General features: G+C 37.2%; 1 protein-coding gene across 1 annotated transcript in view; it reads right to left on the reverse strand.

Annotated features, from left to right (window-relative positions):
* The window catches only part of PDE5A (phosphodiesterase 5A), a 59,766-nt gene that overhangs the window by 27,538 nt on the left and 10,347 nt on the right, over window positions 1–21,881 (reverse strand). Inside the window, exons 4-9 of the mRNA XM_010165929.2 lie at window positions 21,013–21,102; window positions 10,202–10,273; window positions 9,032–9,121; window positions 7,660–7,797; window positions 5,656–5,723; window positions 2,966–3,074 (exon numbers count right to left, since the gene is read on the reverse strand). Of these exons, the coding sequence (XP_010164231.1) occupies window positions 2,966–3,074; window positions 5,656–5,723; window positions 7,660–7,797; window positions 9,032–9,121; window positions 10,202–10,273; window positions 21,013–21,102 (567 nt within the window). The remainder of the gene's footprint in view (window positions 1–2,965; window positions 3,075–5,655; window positions 5,724–7,659; window positions 7,798–9,031; window positions 9,122–10,201; window positions 10,274–21,012; window positions 21,103–21,881) is intronic.

A 21,881-nucleotide genomic window follows, 5' to 3' on the forward strand; every position in this document is an offset into this window, starting at 1 on the left:
AGTTTACAGTTACTTATGTAATTGTGCTAATTTTTTAATAGGTTCTTTCATTAGAAGGTACCGCTTCCATGAAAATGACAACTTTGCTTCAAGACACTTTGTCTTGTTCCACTCAGTGCAGCTGAAAAGAGACCAGATGGGGTTTAGGACACCTTTTTTACTCTCATCAGGTGATGAGCTGTAAAAGGAACTGACCTCTTCTCTTTCCAGCACATCCCCTCACTTGCAATATGGCAATTTAATGAAAAGATGTCATAAAACAAGAGTAAGTACCTGACATTAAGCAAACTGTGCATTTTGTGGCGCTAAAATTTTTGTAAACTCTTTTGGTTTGTTTGAGATGCCTTGATTAATCCACCAACACAATGAAAGGGAGCTTAGTGGAGACCAAATTATGATCCAAAGAGCAACAGGTAGGAAAACTAGCACCAACTAGGTCAACATGCTGCAGTCTTCCAAAGACCTTTTATCATGTCTCATGCTCCAAGAGAAAGAAACTGAATTTATTTTAGGGGGTGGAACAAAAGGACAACGCATCTTTTTTCAAATACCTTGTGAGAAAAGGATGTGGTCCTGCTCTGACTGCTCCTGAAATAACGTGGCAGTTGCTAAGAAGTAAATTTGGTCCAATCTCTAACTGTATGTGATAGAAACAACTGGGTGGACACTAATATTTCAGATAAAAAGGTTAATTTGGGGGTTATTTGTTACTCTGCTCTCTGGTGCTGCACAAGGATTGTAGACAGTTTCTTTGCAGGCAAATGCACAAACACTATAATGCTTACAAGTGGCCACAGGAAATGTGATTCTTTAAAGAAAACATTAAAGAATTACATCACACCAGATACTTTACATGACTCCAGGAAGTTAAGTACTACTACTTAATAGTAGCCCATTATCAAGAGGGTATATGGGATAAATCAAGAGTAGGATTTGCTGTTTTCTGAACTGTGACTTACCTGTGAAATCAGCTGTAAAACAGGATATAAAATGTCAGCATCTCTCCCTAGACCTCTCCAGCAAGGGCAGCTGAGAAACACCAAGTCAAACTTGCATGAAAATTGGTTTATGGCTACTCTGAGAAGAACCTGTTGTTTTATAGTAAAGTTCAGATGTGTGGAAAGTCAAACTGGAACAGACTGGAGATAACACCAGAGTGCACAGTGCTTAATAAAACTGCCTTGTAAAAGATCCTGACCCAATATTAATGAACAGGAAGGAGATGAAGCAAAAACAGGCTTAAATGCCTCTAAAGAGTCTTGTAGATATTTGAACTTTGTCTCCACTGCACTGATTTTGTTGGTTCAGGGAAGAACACGTACACATGACTGCTGAAGCTTAGCATTTGGCTTCCATACTGACTTTGTAAGTGGCCTTAACCTGAAGCAGGCAACGTCACAGCTCTTCCATGAATAAACCCAAGCTGTTGTTCTACCTCATGTCACTAAGTAGTTGAGGCAGGCAAAGCATTTAGAAAGCACAAAGTTCTTTTCATAAGGTGAGTAAGCATGCTGTTGAATGTCCTCCAAAGAAAGAGGCAAGACAGGGTTTCTAGGGTACTAGGTACACCTGGGATTTCCCCCATGTCAAGGTTCATCAGATTTCAAAACATTTAGCCTGCAGCCTTGCCTTGAGACTGCTCCTACACGGTGATGGAGATACAGCCACTGTGTGTTGAAAAACATCCAAAATTACTTCTAGCAGTACTTTATTTTATTTTTATTAGGGTTTTTTTTACATGTATAAGTAATCTAGATTCCAGGGAAAAATACAAACTACTCTAACTCTACTGACAAAGTGAAAGGTTTGTTTCAGACAAACAGTTGTTTGGATGACTCTCAAGGTATTATTCTTATTTCAAAACTTCTTCAAAATAATAACCTCTTTCTTTATTGATACACTACAGTATATCCATCCAATTCTGGTTTTACTTCCACTCCTGCAGTTAACATCGCTTTGGGCCCTGTACTGCAAAGGGGTGAGCACTAAATTCCTGTGTTGCTCAATCCTTCATAGAAACCCACTTCAGAACATCCCTGAACCCTTGCCCAGAGAAAAGGGGAAGTAACACAGCTCGCCACCATTGAGCCTGCCCCTTCTTTCCACTTACTGGAACTATCACATTGAACACGACATTTTCTGACCTTTTTGTTGTGCATCTCAGAACAAAGAGTTTGGTAAAAAGCTATCTGCTGATCATAATTCCTCTCCATGTTTTTACTCTTTTGCTGAGACCCTTTAGCCAACAGGCTTAAATATAATAAGAAGAGCAGATATCTTTCTAATTACTGCATTGACAGGAAAATATAGAATTACACATTTGCTTTTTGTTGATGACAACTTTGAAGGCAACCTGACTGTAATCTGAGTGTTGCCAAGTGCCTTCCCTCCTAACTCTCCGCTATCTGTGTGTTCAGTAATGTACCATACCACAAGCTCACGCTCGATGAAGTGTGAAGCAAAAGCTCCCAAAGAAAAGTGAAATTGTTCCTTCTCCAAAACAGCAAGGAACTTGCATCTACAACATTAATCTTTGCCAGAAGAAGGGAAAGGAGAGGATAAAAGGGAAGGAACTTCTGAGAGCATCCCAAAACTCACAGTAAACTACTGAGGATTACTGTGAAAACCTCCAACTGTTCTTCACTTAAATGTTTTCCACAGAACATATTGTAAGCTCTGCACATTGCACTGTCTATTTATTGACAAATTAATGTTAGGCTTTTTAATAACGTCACTAGGGATAAATCCTTCCCCTGGCCACCTGACTCACTGTGTGAGTATTGTACCATTTCTTCACTCATCATGAACTTTATCAAGCAAATGTACCTTCCTTTGTGTTAACATAATTCTAACTGTGGCCATTAAATTAATAGAAATCATAAGGGGAAAACAAAAAAGGTTTGAAAGGTAAACAGGGAAAACATTTTCCAGTTCTGAATTTCAAATCGAAGATTATTTTACTTACTGTCCAGGGAAATCTTCTGTCTTTGCAAACATCTGGGATGTTGAGAGGCTCCATCGTATTCTTGACATACTGAGCATACATATAATTGATTTTGTTTGTATCATAGTCCCTGAAGGATACAAAATTATTATTATGTGCTTAGTATGAAAATGGGTCATTTCATTATGCAAAGCAGGTAATTGTAATGTCTTTCCTGTATGAGGGGAAAAGATATAACCAAGAGATATATAATGGAGTGGAGTTCAAATCCTGTATCTTAATCCAGCTGTCATCACAAAACTGCAGAGTAAATTGATTTATACATTCTGCCATTTCTTTAATATTTAACCATGTTTACACTGAACACCAGACTTAAGAAATAAACAAATCAGTACAGTTTACGCAGACAAGGATAAAGAATGAACAACTGGGTTTATATTGAAATAAACAGCACTTTTTGAAAACAAACTCCATTCACAGATCTGACACACTTGAAAAGTCAATACTGGACGAAATTCACATATTCTTTAAACAGAGTGCAGCAGGTAACATTTGTGAATTTCCTGCTTCTGAGTTCATTTCAGATTTTTTCTAAAAGTAAAGGCAAAATCAGTTGCATGAGAATTCTGTTACTGAAATGGAACTGTTTATTCCAAATCAGGACATAAAATATCTTAACAGAATCAATCATCTCCTACTTTTTTAGCCACGAAGTATTTAATTAAGGCATTTCAATTCTCTTGGACCCTTTGCCTGCTTTGGAGGAGGACATATGTCCTAATAATAAACCTATTCCCATCAAGCTCCTGTAGTTTCACTCTGACACTTGACTTGACTTTAGTTATCCTTCTGGTGTAAGGATGTTCACAGTGCTGGAGGAAAGGACTTATTCTTTTGTTATTTCACAAACTCAGTTATACAATGTAATGCCCTACAATTCTGAAAACCCTGGTCCTTGATTACATAATAAGCCTGAAATTTTATTATGTGAACTAGTACTTCCCATCTAATCCCTCTCATTATATTTCTGCTGTTGCCCAGAATCGTGCCCTTCAAGCATAGCAGAGGTTGTAACTCCAAGGGTTGACTCACAGTACAGTCCTTGGCATATAATTGTGCTGTCTCATGAACAAGACTCAGGTATGCAATTAAGCATCCAAGATTCCTTCCCTATCAGTTATGAGAAATAATTTACTGATGACATGGAGCAGCTAGAACAAGTCCAGAGGAGGCCACCAGGATGATCCGAGGGCTGGAGCACCTCTCCTATGAAGACAGGCTGAGAGAGTTGGGGCTGTTCAGCCTGGAAAAGAGAAGGCTCCAGGGAGATCTTATAGCAGCTTCCAATACCTGAAGGGGCTACAAGAAAGCTGGGGAGGGACTTTTCATAAGGGCAGGGAGTGACAGAACAAGGGGAAATGGGTTTAATCTGAAAAAGGGTAGGTTTAGATTAGATATTAGGAAGAAATTCTTCACTGTGAGGGTGGTCAGACACTGGCACAGGTTGCCCAGAGAAGCTGTGGCTGCCCCCTCCCTGGAGGTGTTTAAGGCCAGGCTGGATGAGGCTTTGAGCAACCTGATCTAGTGGAAGATGTCCCTGCTGATGGCAGGGGGGGTTGGAACTAGATGATCTTTAAGGTCCCTTACAACCCAAACCATTCTATGATTCATGCAAGCAGTAAATTACATTTTGAGTCTATTAACTAGTAACCAGGAAAGGGATAATGAATAGGAAGGGTAAATTCTCTTTACCATTCCCACAGTGTAGAAGAGGAACTTTCTCTTTCAACCTGTGATTTTACCAGTCTGTTGTACCAATGTACTTTCTGGTTGCACGTTGTCTAAAATCATAATACAGCTCGACAATTTTTAGTTGCTCAAGCCACATACTTTGGACATAATTTTCTAATATATGGAATTAAATTTAATATAATGAATGTTCACTGCAAAAAAAGATCAAAGAAATCTCCATTTTCTCTGCACACTGTATCTGTAGTAGTGCATTTTATATACAACTGTGTCTCAGTCTTTGGACATTATTTGAAACAACTGGTTTTGATGACAGAGAAAGGTAATGGAGATGGTAATTTTCAAACTTCAATACAGCAGTTCAGACTAAATTTGGAAACTACTTAATCTGGGCATTTTACTTCAACTACATCTTTTCCTTCCTCTGAGTTGAACTTGTTAATGGTTTCTCAAAGACTGAAAGAACTTCAGTACTTTATCCTTGATTTAGTCAGTCATGTTCTTTAAGTCAGCTTCCCTATCTATGAAATAAAATTAATGATTAAAATAATTGATTAAAATCATAAATAGGATTAGTATCTACTAATGTGTCTACTCTACAACACAGTCATCTACACAGATTTCTTACAGATCAGTTTTAGATCAACCCACCAACTTAGGTTTTTATTTCTCACAGTTTGTACATTTCCATAGCTTAGCCTTGCGATACAACTATGCACTTAGACCTGACAAAGTGAAGAGATCAAGCCCTACTCTCCTATTGTGCTCAGTGTGACCTTTTTAAGGCAACAGAGTTTGACTATGTACATTTTAGGGCAAGACCTGGTCTATAAAAACAGCAGTAATACATGGTACCCAGTGGAAATAAGGTCTGTTATTATGAAAAAAAAAAAAAAGCATTAAAAGCATAGTTTCTTCAACATTCTCCTGGCATGTACAAAAGGTTGAATTCATTGTTTTACCTCTTCAGATTTTCAGCTGAATCTTCTAATTCCTCAGATTCCATGTGAAACACACTAGAAAATGAATCCTGGAAAACCAAGAGGATATTTAATACTTAGATGTATATGGTTGCCATAAACTAGAATAGTAGTATTCATTAAAAGCTTGTTGCAGTTATCAAAACCTGTTCTGTAATAAAGACAAGTGTAAAATTATTTAACTTCATTTCACATCTAGAAGCAAGTGTACAAGATCCTACCACAGAAATACCTTTTGATACAACTTGAAATAGAATTGAAGTGCCTTGAATCTCCACTGGTCACTCTGAGAAGAAATGACAGTATTTCCAAGCTGTGCCAAATTTATCTGTCAACATAGAACTTCTTTATTTTAACATTCCTCCAATTCTAGACCTGCTTTGCTTGGGCAGGTGAGGACATCAAAACCTTTTAAAAGTATTGATTGATCTCTGTGTTGCTTTTCACACAGCTTTTTTTATTTAACAGTTGAGAAGCCTAAATGTAGAGAGAAATTAGATTCTCTGTTGTCCTGGTTTTGCTAGGGTAGAGTTAATTTTCTTTCTTTTTAGTAATTAGAAGAGTAGTATTTTACTTTCAGTGTTTCAGTTCAGACTTATCACGAGAAGAACTTTGATAACAATACTTGTGTTGCTGCAGCTTCAAGGCCACCGTGTTTTTTGCTCCTTCACAGCTGCATTAGGACTGGGAGGGGGGAAGCGCAGTGAGGAGCAAAACCCAAAACTGGCATCTGGTTGTGCCAATGAAATATTCCATATCATATCACGTCATGTCAGTATATTAACCAGGGTTGACCGGAAGACAGGGCACTTCTCTCGGGGATCGCTCGGGCTCACTCTTCCAGGGTTTCGGTTCGGGACCGTCTCGGCTCCGGGATCGTTAGCTGGCACAGGCTGGGAATTGGTCAGTGGGCGGTGAGCACTGTATATCACTCATTTGTATAGTCTGTTATCACTGTTGCTATCATTATCATCTTCTTTTAATTAGTAAATAGTTTTTATCTCAACCCGTGAGTCTCTTGGGCAGGTGAGGACATCAAAACCTTTTAAAAGTATTGATTGATCTCTGTGTTGCTTTTCACACAGCTTTTTTTATTTAACAGTTGAGAAACCTAAATGTAGAGAGAAATTAGATTCTCTGTGTACTAAAGATTCAAACTACAGACTGCAAACTAGGTGCTGGAGTTTATTTAACTTGCAAGGAGAGTGTGAATATGTGAATACAAAAATTATGTAAATTCTTCTTCTGTATTCTTGTGTGTGGGAGTGACTTCTAAATACAGTGAGAGATGGTATTGTGGCAGATGATCACAAGTGCTGTGTGTTATTTCTGTGCTACAGAACCTGGAAATGCTTCCTTATTTCCAGATCTTAGTACACCTGTATCTATAACGAGTAGGAGTAGCAATGCCAGTACAAGACTGAAGCATGGAACATAATATCCTGCTCCTTGTTCTGCAGCTTATTTTCAATAGGAAGGAAATACAAGTGGGCAGTTTGGAAAGGAGTTCTGCTTTGCTTCAGTGAGCCAGGATCTTGGGACAGGCCATGATGTTTAGATACTCCCTGCTTCAATATACTCAAGAAATAAAAAGTGCTGTCAAAAAACTGATTCTGCACAGGAAGCAAAGGTCAAATTGTTTTTCTCCCAGCCTTTTCCTTTTTTCCATCCTACATCAGTAACCAAGAAAATGAGTTAGGAAAGAGTTCCACATTCAAGATCTATGCCATAGGAGAGAGCTTAGAGCCATAGTTTACCAACAGGCAATGCAAAATGGCTGCATAAAATGGCGATTTGGCCAACACAAAGACTAGAGCCTCCCAAGTCAGTACCTAACCTGAGTAGATGCCATAAAAGAAAAGGCAGAGGACAAAAAGGCGACAGAACATACTATGGGTTTGAAATACTATTGAGTCAGAATGGAGGGAAACCCACACTGCTCCCAGGGAATAAGCTTTTCTACCTTTAGACAAAAAACATACTCACAGTACAATCTTCATCCACTATGAAGATGGTACACCTCTGCACTTGCATGAAGGATATTATAGTGGCAGCTATCTTCTTCAGAATTACTTCCAAAGACTGCTGCTCTTCAAAAATCAGGCTGGCAAGATCAAGAAGCACCTGGGGAAAAAGGTCTTGTGTGAAATTTTGATTAAGTGTGATTTAAGTAATAGTTATCATTACTGTGGTCTTTGATTCTTCTCTTCTTCCCTGAATCAAGGAAGTCAACGTGTATGTCTGTGGCCAGAATTAAGTTTTGGCTGTCACACAGACTGCAAGATAACAATAAATAATAGCCAATTTGATACTTTTGATGGAAGAAATAAATAGCACAGTTAGCTATTTTCAGTCAGAGAGACAGAAGAGATTTAGGCATTAACAGTTCATCAAATGAAACCTGAGGAATCCAGACAACAGACAATTATTTGTCCTTAGGAAACCTAATAGTTTCCTATGGCTCATGTGTGCATTCTAAAAACAGTGATATTTACATTTCTTAAGACTTCTGAACACAATTATTTTCTGTTGTAATTCTAACATCCTAATGAACTCATTTGATGAAAACATCATTTAGATATAGTCTGCTGTATTTCAAAGCTGCTGCTGAAGGACTTAGCTGCTCCGATATGCTCTGACTTATTATATTCCCTTTTTCCTCACAAGAAGCATGGAGCCAATTTGAGAAAAGTATCCAGATTTGTACCAATTTACAAACACTTGATAGTCACTTGGAAACTCAGACCTACCAGAAAATTTTTCAAACAACTGCTGCCTAGTTGTTTCTCCAAAACCTTTTCATACCATATATGGCAGACATATTCACCTGTAAAGGCCATGGCATTAATAGCCCATCAGTTGTAAAGATGGCTGCAAAATACAGTTACATCAATCAGAATGAAATTCAATTTTCTATCTGATCATTACTGAAAATATGGTTAGTGACTATTTATAGATGTAGCAGACTGAAAGAGCAATCTGTATAACCTCTCCCATTCTGCAGGGGTAATTCTATCTGAAATTTCTGGAAAATGTACACCTCTGGTTGTATAATATATACAGTGAGCCACACAGTAACTTCAGGTAATATTGAGTATATTGAGGTAGAATGAATTTTCTGTCATCCAGCTTTACCTTCTTCCCCTAGATGGTCGACTTCTTGCAGCCCAGGCTGGAACATGCCCATCTACTTCTCAGTACAGTTAGTTAGAGCTTTATCAGAGATACACAGCATTCAATTAGAGTAATTAAAAATAGCCAAGGAATAAGTACCATATGAGAAATACCAGGAGCAGGCACTGATTACTAGCTAACCATTGCAATTTCTGTATTCTTGGGACAAACCTGTTGACCGTACCTGATTACGCCTGTTCTCGAGCAAAGATGTCTCATACAATTGAGCGTTGTGAAGAACAATTCCACAAAATGCCAAATATGCAGCAAAATCCTGAAGACAAATGAACACCTCATGAAGACAATGTCTCATAGCATCTTAACTCTGTTCAAAGACAAGCTACTGCAATGTTTTGTTTTCACTTGGAAGTATTAATTGATATTTTAAGTTATTTTTGGCAACCACACATTCAGGTGGGGTTTTTTTTTTCAGTTACTTGTAATTTGTTATTTCCTCAAGAATCTCTTCTCCCTTTTTAAACTAACGATCTTCACAGTTTATCCTGGGAAAACTAGGATTGATATAAGAAGCAGCTCAGAGGAATCAACTCATTTTGCAGCAGTGCATATTTTAGCTAGAAAAACTGAGTGCAGACAAGCTCTTGTTTTGAGGAATTCAATCTCTTGGAAGGTGGAAATAAAATTCTGCTGATATGGCAAAAGCACAATTTTTTTCTCTCTCAGAATGGGATTAATTCTGATATCCTGCATATACTCAGTATGTATTTTGTTTTAAAGAGCAAGTTTTCAAAGGGAAAGGGTAAATTCTGATTTTGTAATTGCTGAAGTCAACAACTTCAGCCTGAGTGCAGCCTGTTTTTTGCCGTACCAATCTGCATGTGAAGTCTGGAAATGGTTGGAAAGCAACTGCAGTGTGAGAAATAGGAATCAAGGTGCTGTCTTCTCTGCTGATTATTTCATATATTGTTCATAATTTATCCAAAGCTTTTTCTCATCCTGCAATTGCTATATTGAGAAGTGATGCAGTATTTAAAAGGGAATCACTACATATATTTTAATATTCCAAATATGTTTGTTGGGGATACCAGCAGAGTTAGAACAAATTAATTAAAAATTAAGTCTATTGAAAGTTATGAAACTGTTTTACAATGCATTTCAGTAGAGTAAGCTTGTGTTTCAGAGATGTGTGAGAGATACCATGCTGATCCAGAAATTAAACTATTTCACATCCCCATTTCTTGTGGCTTCATAAAGAAAGAAATTTGCAGTATTACCAGGAATTTTTACTTTTTCAGAAGTATTTAATTTTTCTGATCAGCATGAAAAGTAATAACATATCCATCCCCCATTCCCCCATGAAAATAGAAGAGACATAAATGTCCAGCTTTTATACCTTTTCATCTTGTTCAGTGAAAGTGCCACCAATTCCAGATTTCTTATTGATTGCTTGAGCCACACCAACAACCTAGAGTATTCAAAATGGAGTAATTAGATAATTTTTAGGAGTCTGTTATTGGATTCTATTTCTAGACATATCTGTAGAAGATAATAAATGATCATTACAAGTATTAATTTTGTTGACCTTTGGATAACATAAGAGATGTAAGCCTGTTTTTCCCTAATTTATTCATATTACAAATAGCTGAGCATGAAGCTGAAATATCCAGAAAAATAAAAGTGGCATGAGTCCTGGATGCTTTAATTAAGAGGATTTGATTTGATCCAAAATTGATTTTATAAATTGGAACACTCATCTCCCAAAAAGACAACAACAGTTTACACTTCTGCAGTCATAAGCCAGACCATGCAACAGTTCTCTCTAAAAGTTCATCTGCTTCTGTGTGTAGAAAATATCCTTGCTGCTAGCTCTGACAAAATTTCCAAAGCTTAGCCTCCTTACCGGATCTAGAGTTTGGCTACAGTGATCTTTTTGCATTTTGTATCTCTCTGAATCTGACTGGATTAATTTTCATATGCTGAAAAAACAGTATACAAAGGTTGTGTTCCTTCCAGACTAAAGTTTGTTACTCAAGACCACATGAAACCAACACTGAGAAGAGGTATTTTGTTATGCTTCACCTGGTAGTTAGTCTGGCCTTCTTGCCAAGATATGCTGATATCTCACCATTTTTAATTATTTTCTCTATGGAACAACTCAGAAGATAGGGAAGAATCCTGGTTTACAGGTAAAGCAGCTAAGCAAAGGGTAAAAAGTCATTCACAGATCCTGCAGGACATCTGCAATGGACCCAAGAAGCAAACCCACACGCCCTGATCAACATGAAAGGCTTTCCATTAAGTAGGTCTTTCTGCTCTTGGCACGTGGCTTAAGTCCTAGCTTTCAAACTAGGACAGTCTGAAAAAGTTTCCTAGACTATGTATTGAGATCACCAGCCAAGAGGGTTCATAAATTAAGGCTGCCCACATAAGTAAATCAGTGCACAGGTAGTAACAAGGAGGGTTTACCTGAACTAGAAAAAAAACTACTATGATTAATGAAATTAAGTCATCAACATAGCAGCTCCATTTACTTCCTTCTTTGGTTTGTCTCCTTCTGGATATAAGTGGAAGAAAATGGAATCTGTGTAACAATAAACCAAGCCAGATTATGCATCTAGTTTTATTCTTATATCGTTCTGTCTAAATTGTGTTAAATTTCACGTTAAGCATCATGATGTGATGCTTTTTTAGTATGGAAATAGTCTGTGGTACAATTTGATTTCAAGTTTCTGGACATCATCCCATGAATTGGGAGATTAAAACGTGATTTCTTACAAAGTAGAAAACAGTCTCTTTAAGGACAATGAGTTAAAGTCCAAGCTACTGGTGCTTTTGTAACTTTCTACACAGAGCATAGTTAGCCGATAAACATGGATACAGGATGTTGGTTTGGATTAAAAAAAAAACAAAGTAAAATGAATGTGAGAGAACAACACAGCTGTTTAAGCATGATTTTTTTTAATACTGCCAGTCTTTGTGGAGTTCAATTCTGCATGCTGGTGAGAGCCTCCCGGGAAACCAATCTGCCACGCAAACAGCAGAACTCCGTGTCAATCTGAAAGTGGAATTCAGATCGTTGCTCGGTAGTGATTCCAGTTTCTAATGCAGGCTCTGGCAGCTCTGACATTTGAGGAGAAATTAAATTGGGTGGTTGCTTTGGACTTACATCCTCAACATAGATGTCTTCTCTGGTAACTAGGATCTGTTTTTCAGAGCCCAAGGAAAAGAAGAGAATTTAAAGAGACTTTCATACAAGTCAGTATGAAGAAAAAGCGAGCATTTCTTTAAAAAATTAAATCACTGGGATAGTGTTTCTGTAGATTCCCCACTACAGTTATTCAGGCTGTGTACTGGCAGTGACCATTCTGTCCTGTAAACTAGTTTAAACTTCTTCTTGATTCTGTGCTTATCCTTGTACTTCCATGCTTTTATTCTTCTGAGTCATAAATTACCCATGTAATTTCACAGCACACTAAAACTGGAAGGCTTTCAGAAGGAGAGACAGGTTAATTTCAGTTGAGATATTTCTGACTTTCACTGTCGATAAGGTGAAAGTGAGAGGTTTTTGAACTCAAATATTTTATCATTCCATTTAAAAAGTTTATTTATTTTTATTATTATGCTATGCATTACTAATGCACACTCTTGTTCTTTATTAATAATCAAATTGTTACTATAATAAATGTTTCTCTCTGATGCATAAACATTTCCTCGATGATAGGATTTCAAGGCCTTAGCCTTTCCCTAATATAATTCAGTATGTTTCCACTCCTTTGGAGACTTTGCAAATTATTACTAATCTGACTTTAGGCTTAAAAGAATTGGAGAAAAGTACAGTCTCCTTGATTTGTGAATTTTAAAAAAATAATTCTGACTGTTAGTGAGTAATTACAGGTTTCTGTAATTGATATCAAGAGTGGGAGCTCTAAGGTAGTGAGCCCAATGCTGTTTATCAGGGTGGATGAGAAAGGTACCAAGTAGATGACCTTCTGAGGAAGGTACCAAGTAGAGGGATGGGGACAATTATGTCTGAGCTGTTACTTTTATTGGCATCCAGAAATGAAGCCCACAGTTTTATAGTATCAAGCTGAATAGCCGCTAGCAGCACCTGGAGTGAATTTAGATTAAGACAGAGCTGAAAGAGAGGAGTAGAACCAGAGCAAGAGGTGGGAAAGAGAGGCTGGAAACTGGGAGGAGATGGAAGTCACTCAGTAAAACCCTGCACTTCCTTTCATTTAGACCATTCATCTATTTAAATGGCTGGATCTCATCTTCTGCTAAACTCAATAAATCTGCTGTGCAGTAAGCTCAGAGGCTGGATAGAATGTGCTAGCACAGATGACACCCACCTAGCTGAGTACAATAACATGAAAGAGTACATGGTAAGAACCTGTAAAGCATGTGCAAAGCTTTTGATTCTTTCCAGATTTTTTGGCACATTTACAAAAAATGATTGACAAAGCTGCAAAGAACTTCCTTTGTTTGAGATCCAAGTAGTGTATGACCAGTGCAAGGTGTTAATGACGGTATCTTTTTCATCTTGCTTTTTTTGGATAAAAAAATATCAGAAGAAAACAGTGGTGTGCATGTTTAAAAAGTTGTACTTAACTGTTAATTGTTCAATTTATAATTGCTAAACTGATGGGAGGCATACAGTTTTATTTTTGTAATGGAAAAAGAAGACAATTGACTATCTCTCAGCCTAGTCTTCCCAAAATACTGATGTTACAAATAAGGTTATTGTTCTCCAGCATGAATCACTGCCAACTGTGGGCTCAAAAATGTCTGTCTGAAATAAAGCTTAACTGTCAGCTCTATTCCATACAGCCCAGTTTTTCCCACAGTCAACCTCTCATTTACTTCAGTGAGGAATACTTCTTATCCAGTGAACTTACTGTAATAACAATGTACAACTGGACTTCTAAACTTCTAGCAGCCTTTGAATAGTAAGGAAATCCTTTAACCAGTCAGTATGCTTTTATGTTAACCTACATGTGCAGAGATGAATAGTTAGACCTTTTCTCATACCACTGTCTTCTGTGGGTATTTATTTAATTTTAATTTTTTTTTCAGTTTTGATCCAGCATGAGCTAAGGCAACTTTAATGAGGTCAGAGGCTTTTTAACACATCCAAAAGGTGAGTACTTTCATCTTGTATAAACATATCCCCTCCATGAAAAGAAAGTCTATGGTGCTTAAAAAAGCTGTAAGAAAACAGTAAAAGGGCCGTATTAATATAGCAACAGAATATTTAGGCTCCTTTTATTAGCACTGCAGGTTTCTGATACATTAACAAAGGCACATGTTCCAAGAGAAATGGTCATTTTTAGATCTTTGTTAAGGTCTTTCAATAAAAGGTTTTAACTGAAGAGGGAGGGAGTAATGAGGAGAATAAATCTGCTAAAAATTCATGGTTGTCTTGATGGTGATGAAAATTTTGTGCAGATGCAAACCTTTCTTCTTGTTGTTTCAGTGGCATTCGATGCTTTTAAAGGTAACTCTGTAGTACGTGCCATTTTTTTCATACAAAATAAACAGTTTTAAAAATTCAACTGGTCCAAATTCTGTCCTCATTTATATCAGTACAAATTCCAGTGAACTTAACTAAATTCTGTAGAATGTGGTGTAGAGACAGTAATGAGAAAAACCTCAGATGGATATTATTTTGTAGTATGTGTAGTATTTTCATACAAAATAAACAGTTTTAAAAATTCAACTGGTCCAAATTCTGTCCTCATTTATATCAGTACAAATTCCAGTGAACTTAACTAAATTCTGTAGAATGTGGTGTAGAGACAGTAATGAGAAAAACCTCAGATGGATATTATTTAGCTATTGGAGTCTTGCCTGCAACCAGGTAATTAGGAGAAGATGTAGGAAACTCAAGAGGATCTGTTCCTGTTACTAAAGTAATTATGTAATTAGGACAAAAGTAAATCATGTGGTAGCATTTTAGGCCATGGAGAACATATGCTCACGTTTTAGAGAACACTAAGCACAGTATGAAACCCAGATCCTCAGTTTTCAAACTTACTGTAAACAAATCTGAAGTAACAATAGGCCTGATCTGTGATCTCCAGCTGAGAGTTATATTTGCACCAGCAGAAAAGTTGAATCAAAGGTGACTAACTGCTCTGAGCTCAGCTGTACAGAAAACTTACTTGGATAACAGGTATATTAAAAGCATGGAATCTTTGTGACAATAAAAAAGACATATCTGAGATAAAGCTAATTCTCTGAAAAGCTTGAGAATATGATAAAAAAGATGACATTCCACTCAAATGCTTACTCATGAAAGCACTGTTCCAGTCTAACAAAAAGGTGGGTTTTAAGTTACTCAGAAACAATACTTTATGTGTCTTTAACTTTTAATTAACTCTTTAATTTCTCTAGCAGGCAGGCACTAAGTGACGTACTTTAAAAGTTGTCTCATAGCAATAAAGCAAAGATATGTATGTTTGATTTCTTGTTATTGTCCTACTATGCCTACAGAATTATCCTGTATATTTCTGGGTCACCCAAGACAAAACTAGTAGGAAAGAAAGGGGTTAAGAACAGCTAGGAAAGGGGATGACCACTAGAAAAGCTTCAGTACTGTGGACTGAAGAAAACCAAGACTAAGGGAGAGGAAGGACTAAAGTAATTAGTATCTGCTTATACTTTGATACTTGAGTTACGGCCTAATCCCTAAAGCAACTAGAGAGCTGTTGAGTGCTACACACTCTTTATCATGAGCTTTACCCCTAGACTGACCAGGTAGGTGAGATTATAGAACAAAGTATATCTATAGCAGTCATGCAGTCCCTAACAAAAGCCTTCATCCAGGTTTGCTGCATCGAAAGCACATAAGGGGTGAGCAGAAAGGAACAAGCTGTATGTAAAGCACCTTCGTGGTCCAGCTTTCTTTAAAGTCAGTTGAAAAAATTTCCCTTGCATCAGAAACCAAAATAACAAAAACTTTGTTATTTTCCATTCAGATCACGTATGACAGACATACACCATGAAGACAAAAAGCAATTTTGATGATGGAATTGTTCTCTTACTTCCAGTCCCAAAAAGGGGGAGGGAAACCTTCCAACAATTACTGAGTCAATATCCACACCTTTTTTACCACATCTGAATGCAGCCTTTCTAATTGTATTCTTTCTGGCAACATAGGTAATCTTCAGTGCTCCTACTTGTTCTGTAATCTTTCTTCTCAATCTGCACCAGTTATAATAAAGCCTGATCCACATTACAAGGAAAGATTTCTTCTAATTATTGGAGAGCTTTATTTTTACTATTTTCTTGCAATAGCTGACTTCTGCCTCTAAAAGTACTAGGCTACCTACAGTAATTCCCGGTAGGTGATGACTGATGACTTCAGTGCTGATGTCTGTGCTCTGAATTTTATCTGGATTGTTTCATGCCATGATTTCTTGTGGATTAAGATTACAGGCTTAACTCTGTGAAAGCTGTTGCAGCCCTACAGGCAGCTAGTGCCCTTTTTAGTTGTTTCTTATTTCTTCTCACTTTAAAACACAATTTATATAGTTTTGCTTACTAAGAAGATATATTTTTTTAATTTACCTTGCTGGCACCTGAAGAAAAATGACATTAAGCCGAAGAATGGTAACAGGAAGAGGGAAACTCAACTTCTAGCTCATTTTAAAGATGGGAACATATCCACTTGAGAAGACAGACTAAGAGGTTCTAACCTGACTTTGCTCTCCTGGTCTTGTAGAGGTTTGATTCAGGCTTATAAAATTATCCTGCAGGGACAGACCTGCAGACAGATTTTCATTTTCAATGAACAGAACTTTCACACCCTCTTCTGTCATTCATGCCACCAGTAGCCTGCATGATTTCCAGCAGTCTAGCTACTACAATACATGTCTCAGCAGAAGCTGAAATCCACCCAAGAAGCAAATTACTGATCTCTGTAATCCCACAACAAGACTGCTCCTGGAACTTGAGTGAGTTTGTTTAAAGTTAGCTTGGCTAGATCTATGCTACACTGCAGTGACTGTGATGTATTATACCTGAAGCCTTCACTGCGGGAGAAAATAACTTAGCTGGCTAACAGTAACATCCCTGGTCACATTTTATACAATAAAATTCAGGATATTTTCAAAGGCTGTTGTAAGAAGAGTAGCACCCCTGATTTGTTGGGAAGAGCTTCCCAGTGACAGGAGAGAGGGCAAATTAAACAACAAACTAAACGATTGGAGTGAGCATTGCCAGAATAAAGCATTTCCCTAGCCAGTTAGTAGGAAGTTCAGTCTTACATACTGAGAGCCTGGGAGATAGGGCTCAGGTAATTCAGCTAAAAGTGCCCATATGAGAAAATCCTACAGATTTTAGTATAAATTAAACTGAAATAGAATTTTATGGAAATTATTTTGCACAGCTGAAAGATAAAAATGCAGAAATAACAGAAAATTATGTAATTCCTGTAGACATTCCTGTAGACATAGCTGTGATGCCTCCATGCATCAGAGACTATCCATTCTAGGTAGACAGCTGTACTGAGTCTTGTATCAGTTCTGGATAACTCCACAAGTTGTTTTAGGCTAAGGACTTCCATTCCCTATTCAGTTCTGTCAACTTTTGTCAAAATGATTGTTTACAAATGTTTACTAAACCAGATGGAGAAATTTGAGATGATAATTATCTGCAACAACTTCTGTAGTCCTTTTTCTGGGTCTCTAAACGCAAGACCAAATCAGAAGACAGTGCCACTGCATTTACTGACTTTATTATGGGAGCTCTAGAAGGTAAATCAGTACCATTTGAAGCTTCTGAAAAATTAAAGGTTTCAGGACACACCAGGAATGAAAAGCTGCTTTTTGAGATACACAGTGCTGAACTGAGACAACCTTAGGTCTTCTGCCAGAAGTGGTAATCCCTGATCTCTGTATGTAGCACTGAACTGGACAGCCAGCCAACTGTGGCCAGCAATACCAGTTTCCTCCCGTGAAAGAAATAACCATGGTAACTGTGGTACAAACTGGCTAATACTAACTTTTCATTGGTACAACAACCCTTGGTGGCTGTTGTACCACTGAGGGTAAAAATTCAGTCTGTTTGGAAGGTTTTGATGTGTTCTCTGATACATGTTGTTGATCCAAGTAGCAAGTCTTACATAGTGATGTCTCGATATCTGTATACAGTTACAGAATCTTTGAGGATCAAACTGGAATCTTTGCCAGGGCTTCACATTCACCTAATGACATGTTTAAATACAGAAATAGATTATGAAATTATTTTACTTAGAACCATTTTGGTTTTAAGTAGAATACAATTCAGGTTACCCAAGGCTTTTCTTTTACTTCAGTGCTGATAACCAGCAAATGATACAGCCTTGCATTCCAGAAAGCATCACGTGGCAATACTTTTGTCACATGATGGGATGGAAAGAATTTCTGTTTAGTTATTAGAAATTGTGCAGGAAGGGTTTACAGATATCAGAAGTTTGTTCAAAGCCCGTGAAGTCAGATGCAAAGCTTGGTCAGTTTGCATTTGTAATTTTTCATGGGAAAATGAGAATTCTTCATGAAACTAGGATTATACAAGCCTCTGTGATCTGATCTTAAAGGACATAAGCAGGAGAATTGTCTGCATCTGAAATGCAGTGTTTCTGTGGCATTTCTGTCAGGAAGAATAGGTTGAGTAGGAGTTTGAGAAAAGTTCTTTTTCTGTTAAGTGAACGTAATTCCATTCTTCATGTGCATCTGTGCAGAGGTGAAGTCCTCTTACTGCACTGCTTTTTTCTCATTGTTACGAGTTCCTGGGTCTTTTTTTACGAGCTCTTCATATGTATCAAACTGTTTTCTTCTATGTTTTCATCTATGGCATTTCTTACTAGCTGTTATTTTTAAGTGAGATTTTAGTTTCTCACATGTCTCGTGGAAATATAGGCAAATATGAAAAACATCTGCTGGAAAAATCTCCATACTTCAGTAGGCCCAGAGGATTTAATAATCAGCATGAGATTTTCGTCCTCCCAATTACTGACTCTTTTGTTTAAAAAAAATAGTACTAATACTAAACAAACAAACAGAAAACCCCAGTTGCTTCTCTTTCTCAGTGTTTATTTTTTGATGTCTTCCAGAATCGTCTTTTGACTGTGGCTGCTGACATCCTGAGCTAAGGCAGCACTGACTAGCCTCAGTATTACTAGAGGAGCTTTGGGGATTTATTTATTTATTCATTCATTTTAACAGGGAGGAGACAGTATTCTGGTTTTGTTGGTTTAGGGGTTTTTTTAACAGAAAAAGCAGCAAAATGCAAATGGCAAAGGACTGATTTACTGACTCCAACACCTGTCCAGAAACATGTCAGCCATGTGTTACAGTGAGAGGGATAAAAACCTTCTGGTAGAGACTTCAAAATCAGAAAAAGATTTAAAATGCTATCCTTTCCTATAAGAAATCTTACAGTTTAGCCCCTTCAAAATATTGCATATGAGTAGAGTGTAACACTCTCCTCATAACTTCAGGTTGGCTGAACTTTTCAAAATAAACAAATTCCTGCTTCATTGCCACTTGCTGATGCACTCAGGAGTAGAAAGCTAGCTGAAGATACGGCCAATTGCAGGTTTATTCAGCCTCTAAGTCATGGTGTATTGGACCAACAGACTACAGCTCTTATTCCTTCCCCTACCTACCATCAGGACCTGCTGAGAAGTAAGCACTTCCACTCTTCCTGGCCAGCAAGATTTTGCAATTCATTTCTCATCCAAATTAGCCAGAGCATAGCATTTTTTCCATTCAACAAAAAGAAAATGGGATGGCTTGGGTGAAATTTAAAGCCTTGCATCAGCCTGATGTGGACCACTGGTCCCTGACAACTCTCCATGCAACATCTGCTTTGCTCATCAGCTGGCCCAGGGCCAGCAGTGGCTGCTGCTGGTTAGAAAGGGGAAGACTTTTAAGCAAGAGTGGAAGTAGGAGAGGATCAAGTGCTGTCCTTGGAAGAACTGAAAAAAATATTTTAAACTAAAAGTAGCAGTAGGTGAAGAAAGGAAATCCTGGCTGATCATCTGGGTTAGCTAAAGTAACATTCAACAAAAAAGTTAAGTCTAGAGTTTAATCAATTTATTTAATGGAAAAAAGCTTCAGTACAGTAAGAGTCAAGGTGGCACATTCTGTAAGAGGAATAAAATATGGAAGAGCAAGGAAAAGAAGGTATGATGTCTTCAAACCAATTTTGGCAGCATTTCTTTTTAGAGTTAGAACTTTCTGGAAGCAAACTATAAATACTGTGAAAAATAAAGGAATTACAGGAGAGAAAATCTCCTTCTTAAAGGTCTGACAAAAAAAGCTTCTTAAAAGCCTTCCACTTGTGTATTCTAAGAACTGGTGATGAGGCTGAAAGCTACTACATAGTTACTACATTCAGGATCAAAACACCCCAAACTTACTTTACTTACTCCCTAAGTAAAACAGTGGACCTCACTTTTTTTTCCATTCATTGTCTTTCATTGATTTTATTGAATTTACTCTTCAACTACTGAGTGCAAGAAGACATCATTAGTCCATAATAAGAATTCTTCCTACTGCAATAGCATGACACAGGAAGGGAAAACTTCTGTGAGAAGTAGCAGGGATGGGAGAAATACGTACAGGAGTTCAATGAGCAGATTCACATTGTTTTAAATTAGGAGTGATTTAAGTTCTGTGCCTTTTGGATGACTTTTCTGAATCACATCGACACCATGTGTTTTTCAATGCCTGATGTTAAGTACTTAACATGTTTCTTAATTTATTGCTTATGAGCTGAGTTGATAGAATGTAAAAACCAGCCTTTTAGACAATGATAAAACCCAGTTTGTGTCCTCTGAAGAAAATAATGTAGATACAAGCTAAGCTGAAGTACAGTAACTCTTAACAGCAACGTGAGCATGCACCGAGATAGACCAGTAAGCGTGCAGAGAACTTTAATGCTGACAGACACTTGGTACCGGAACAGGGAACAGCACTTTTAGAGTTAAATACATATATATTCTATTTCTGCATCTGGGATTAAACTCTTGACAATTCCCTTTGGCTTACATTACTAAACTAGATAAGATAAAGTTAAAATCCACGCAAACATAAGCAGTCATTTTAAAAAAGAGATGGTTTTATACTGTAAGATAATGACTGCCAGCTAATAAAAGTCAGCAGCATTAGCACAGCAGGAAACAGTATTACATGAAGTGATCCAAATACTGCAACTTACCTCTTCCCTATGATTCTTTATTGGCATACAGAGAATACTCTGAGTCTTATACCCTGTGATCTGGTCAACTTCTGCATTGAATCTTGGATCCTGATACAAGGAAAAAAATACAATTATTTGACTACTTGCCTAAAGACCAGTTCTTTTTCTTCTCTGCTTTAAAGGTTAAGAAAAGTACAATATTTGACTCAAGTGTTACCCAGGATAACAAAGGTTTTATTACTAGCTGATAATTATATAAAGTTGTTACTATCAGTGTGTTAAAACAACAACAAAAAAGTACTTACGTGGAACATGAGTACCTGCCAGAAAGAACAAAACACTCCAGACCCTAGCAGAAGCCTTTCTTGAGCCTAGACAATCATTATAATAAATGTATATATGGACTAACCATCCCTAGTATAGCTTTTATCATCAAGAAGAAATTACAGAAATATACTGAAAGACACATGGCCACAGAGGAACAAAGTTTCATGAACATAGTTAGTGTTTTTGCTTTTACTAGAGATTGCTTGTTTCATTTTTTCAGCTGCATATTGTTATAAAACTTTGATTTTTATTTTTTTTTTAAATCTTACTAAAATAAATCAGATTATTTTTAAAGGCTGCTGTTCTTTCTGTAGTAATTGATTTCAAGTTGAGCATGGGTGGACCCAATTCAAGAATGAATTTTTAAACTATAAGGACAAGTGATGTCCCACTGGAAACATGTACTTAGCAAATGTTTAGGCAGATTCTGAGGCAGCAAACAAGTGTTTGTTGAAAATGAAACTACAGGAAATCATACCATTCTTTTTTGCTTCTGAAAAAATCTAGTCAGTAATGTTTCCTAATTCTGTAAACATGCTCAGATTAACTGAGATGATCAA

Source organism: Antrostomus carolinensis, unplaced genomic scaffold, assembly GCF_000700745.2.
Source record: "Antrostomus carolinensis isolate BGI_N321 unplaced genomic scaffold, ASM70074v2 scaffold15144, whole genome shotgun sequence".
In the NCBI taxonomy this organism is placed as follows: Eukaryota; Metazoa; Chordata; class Aves; order Caprimulgiformes; family Caprimulgidae; genus Antrostomus; species Antrostomus carolinensis.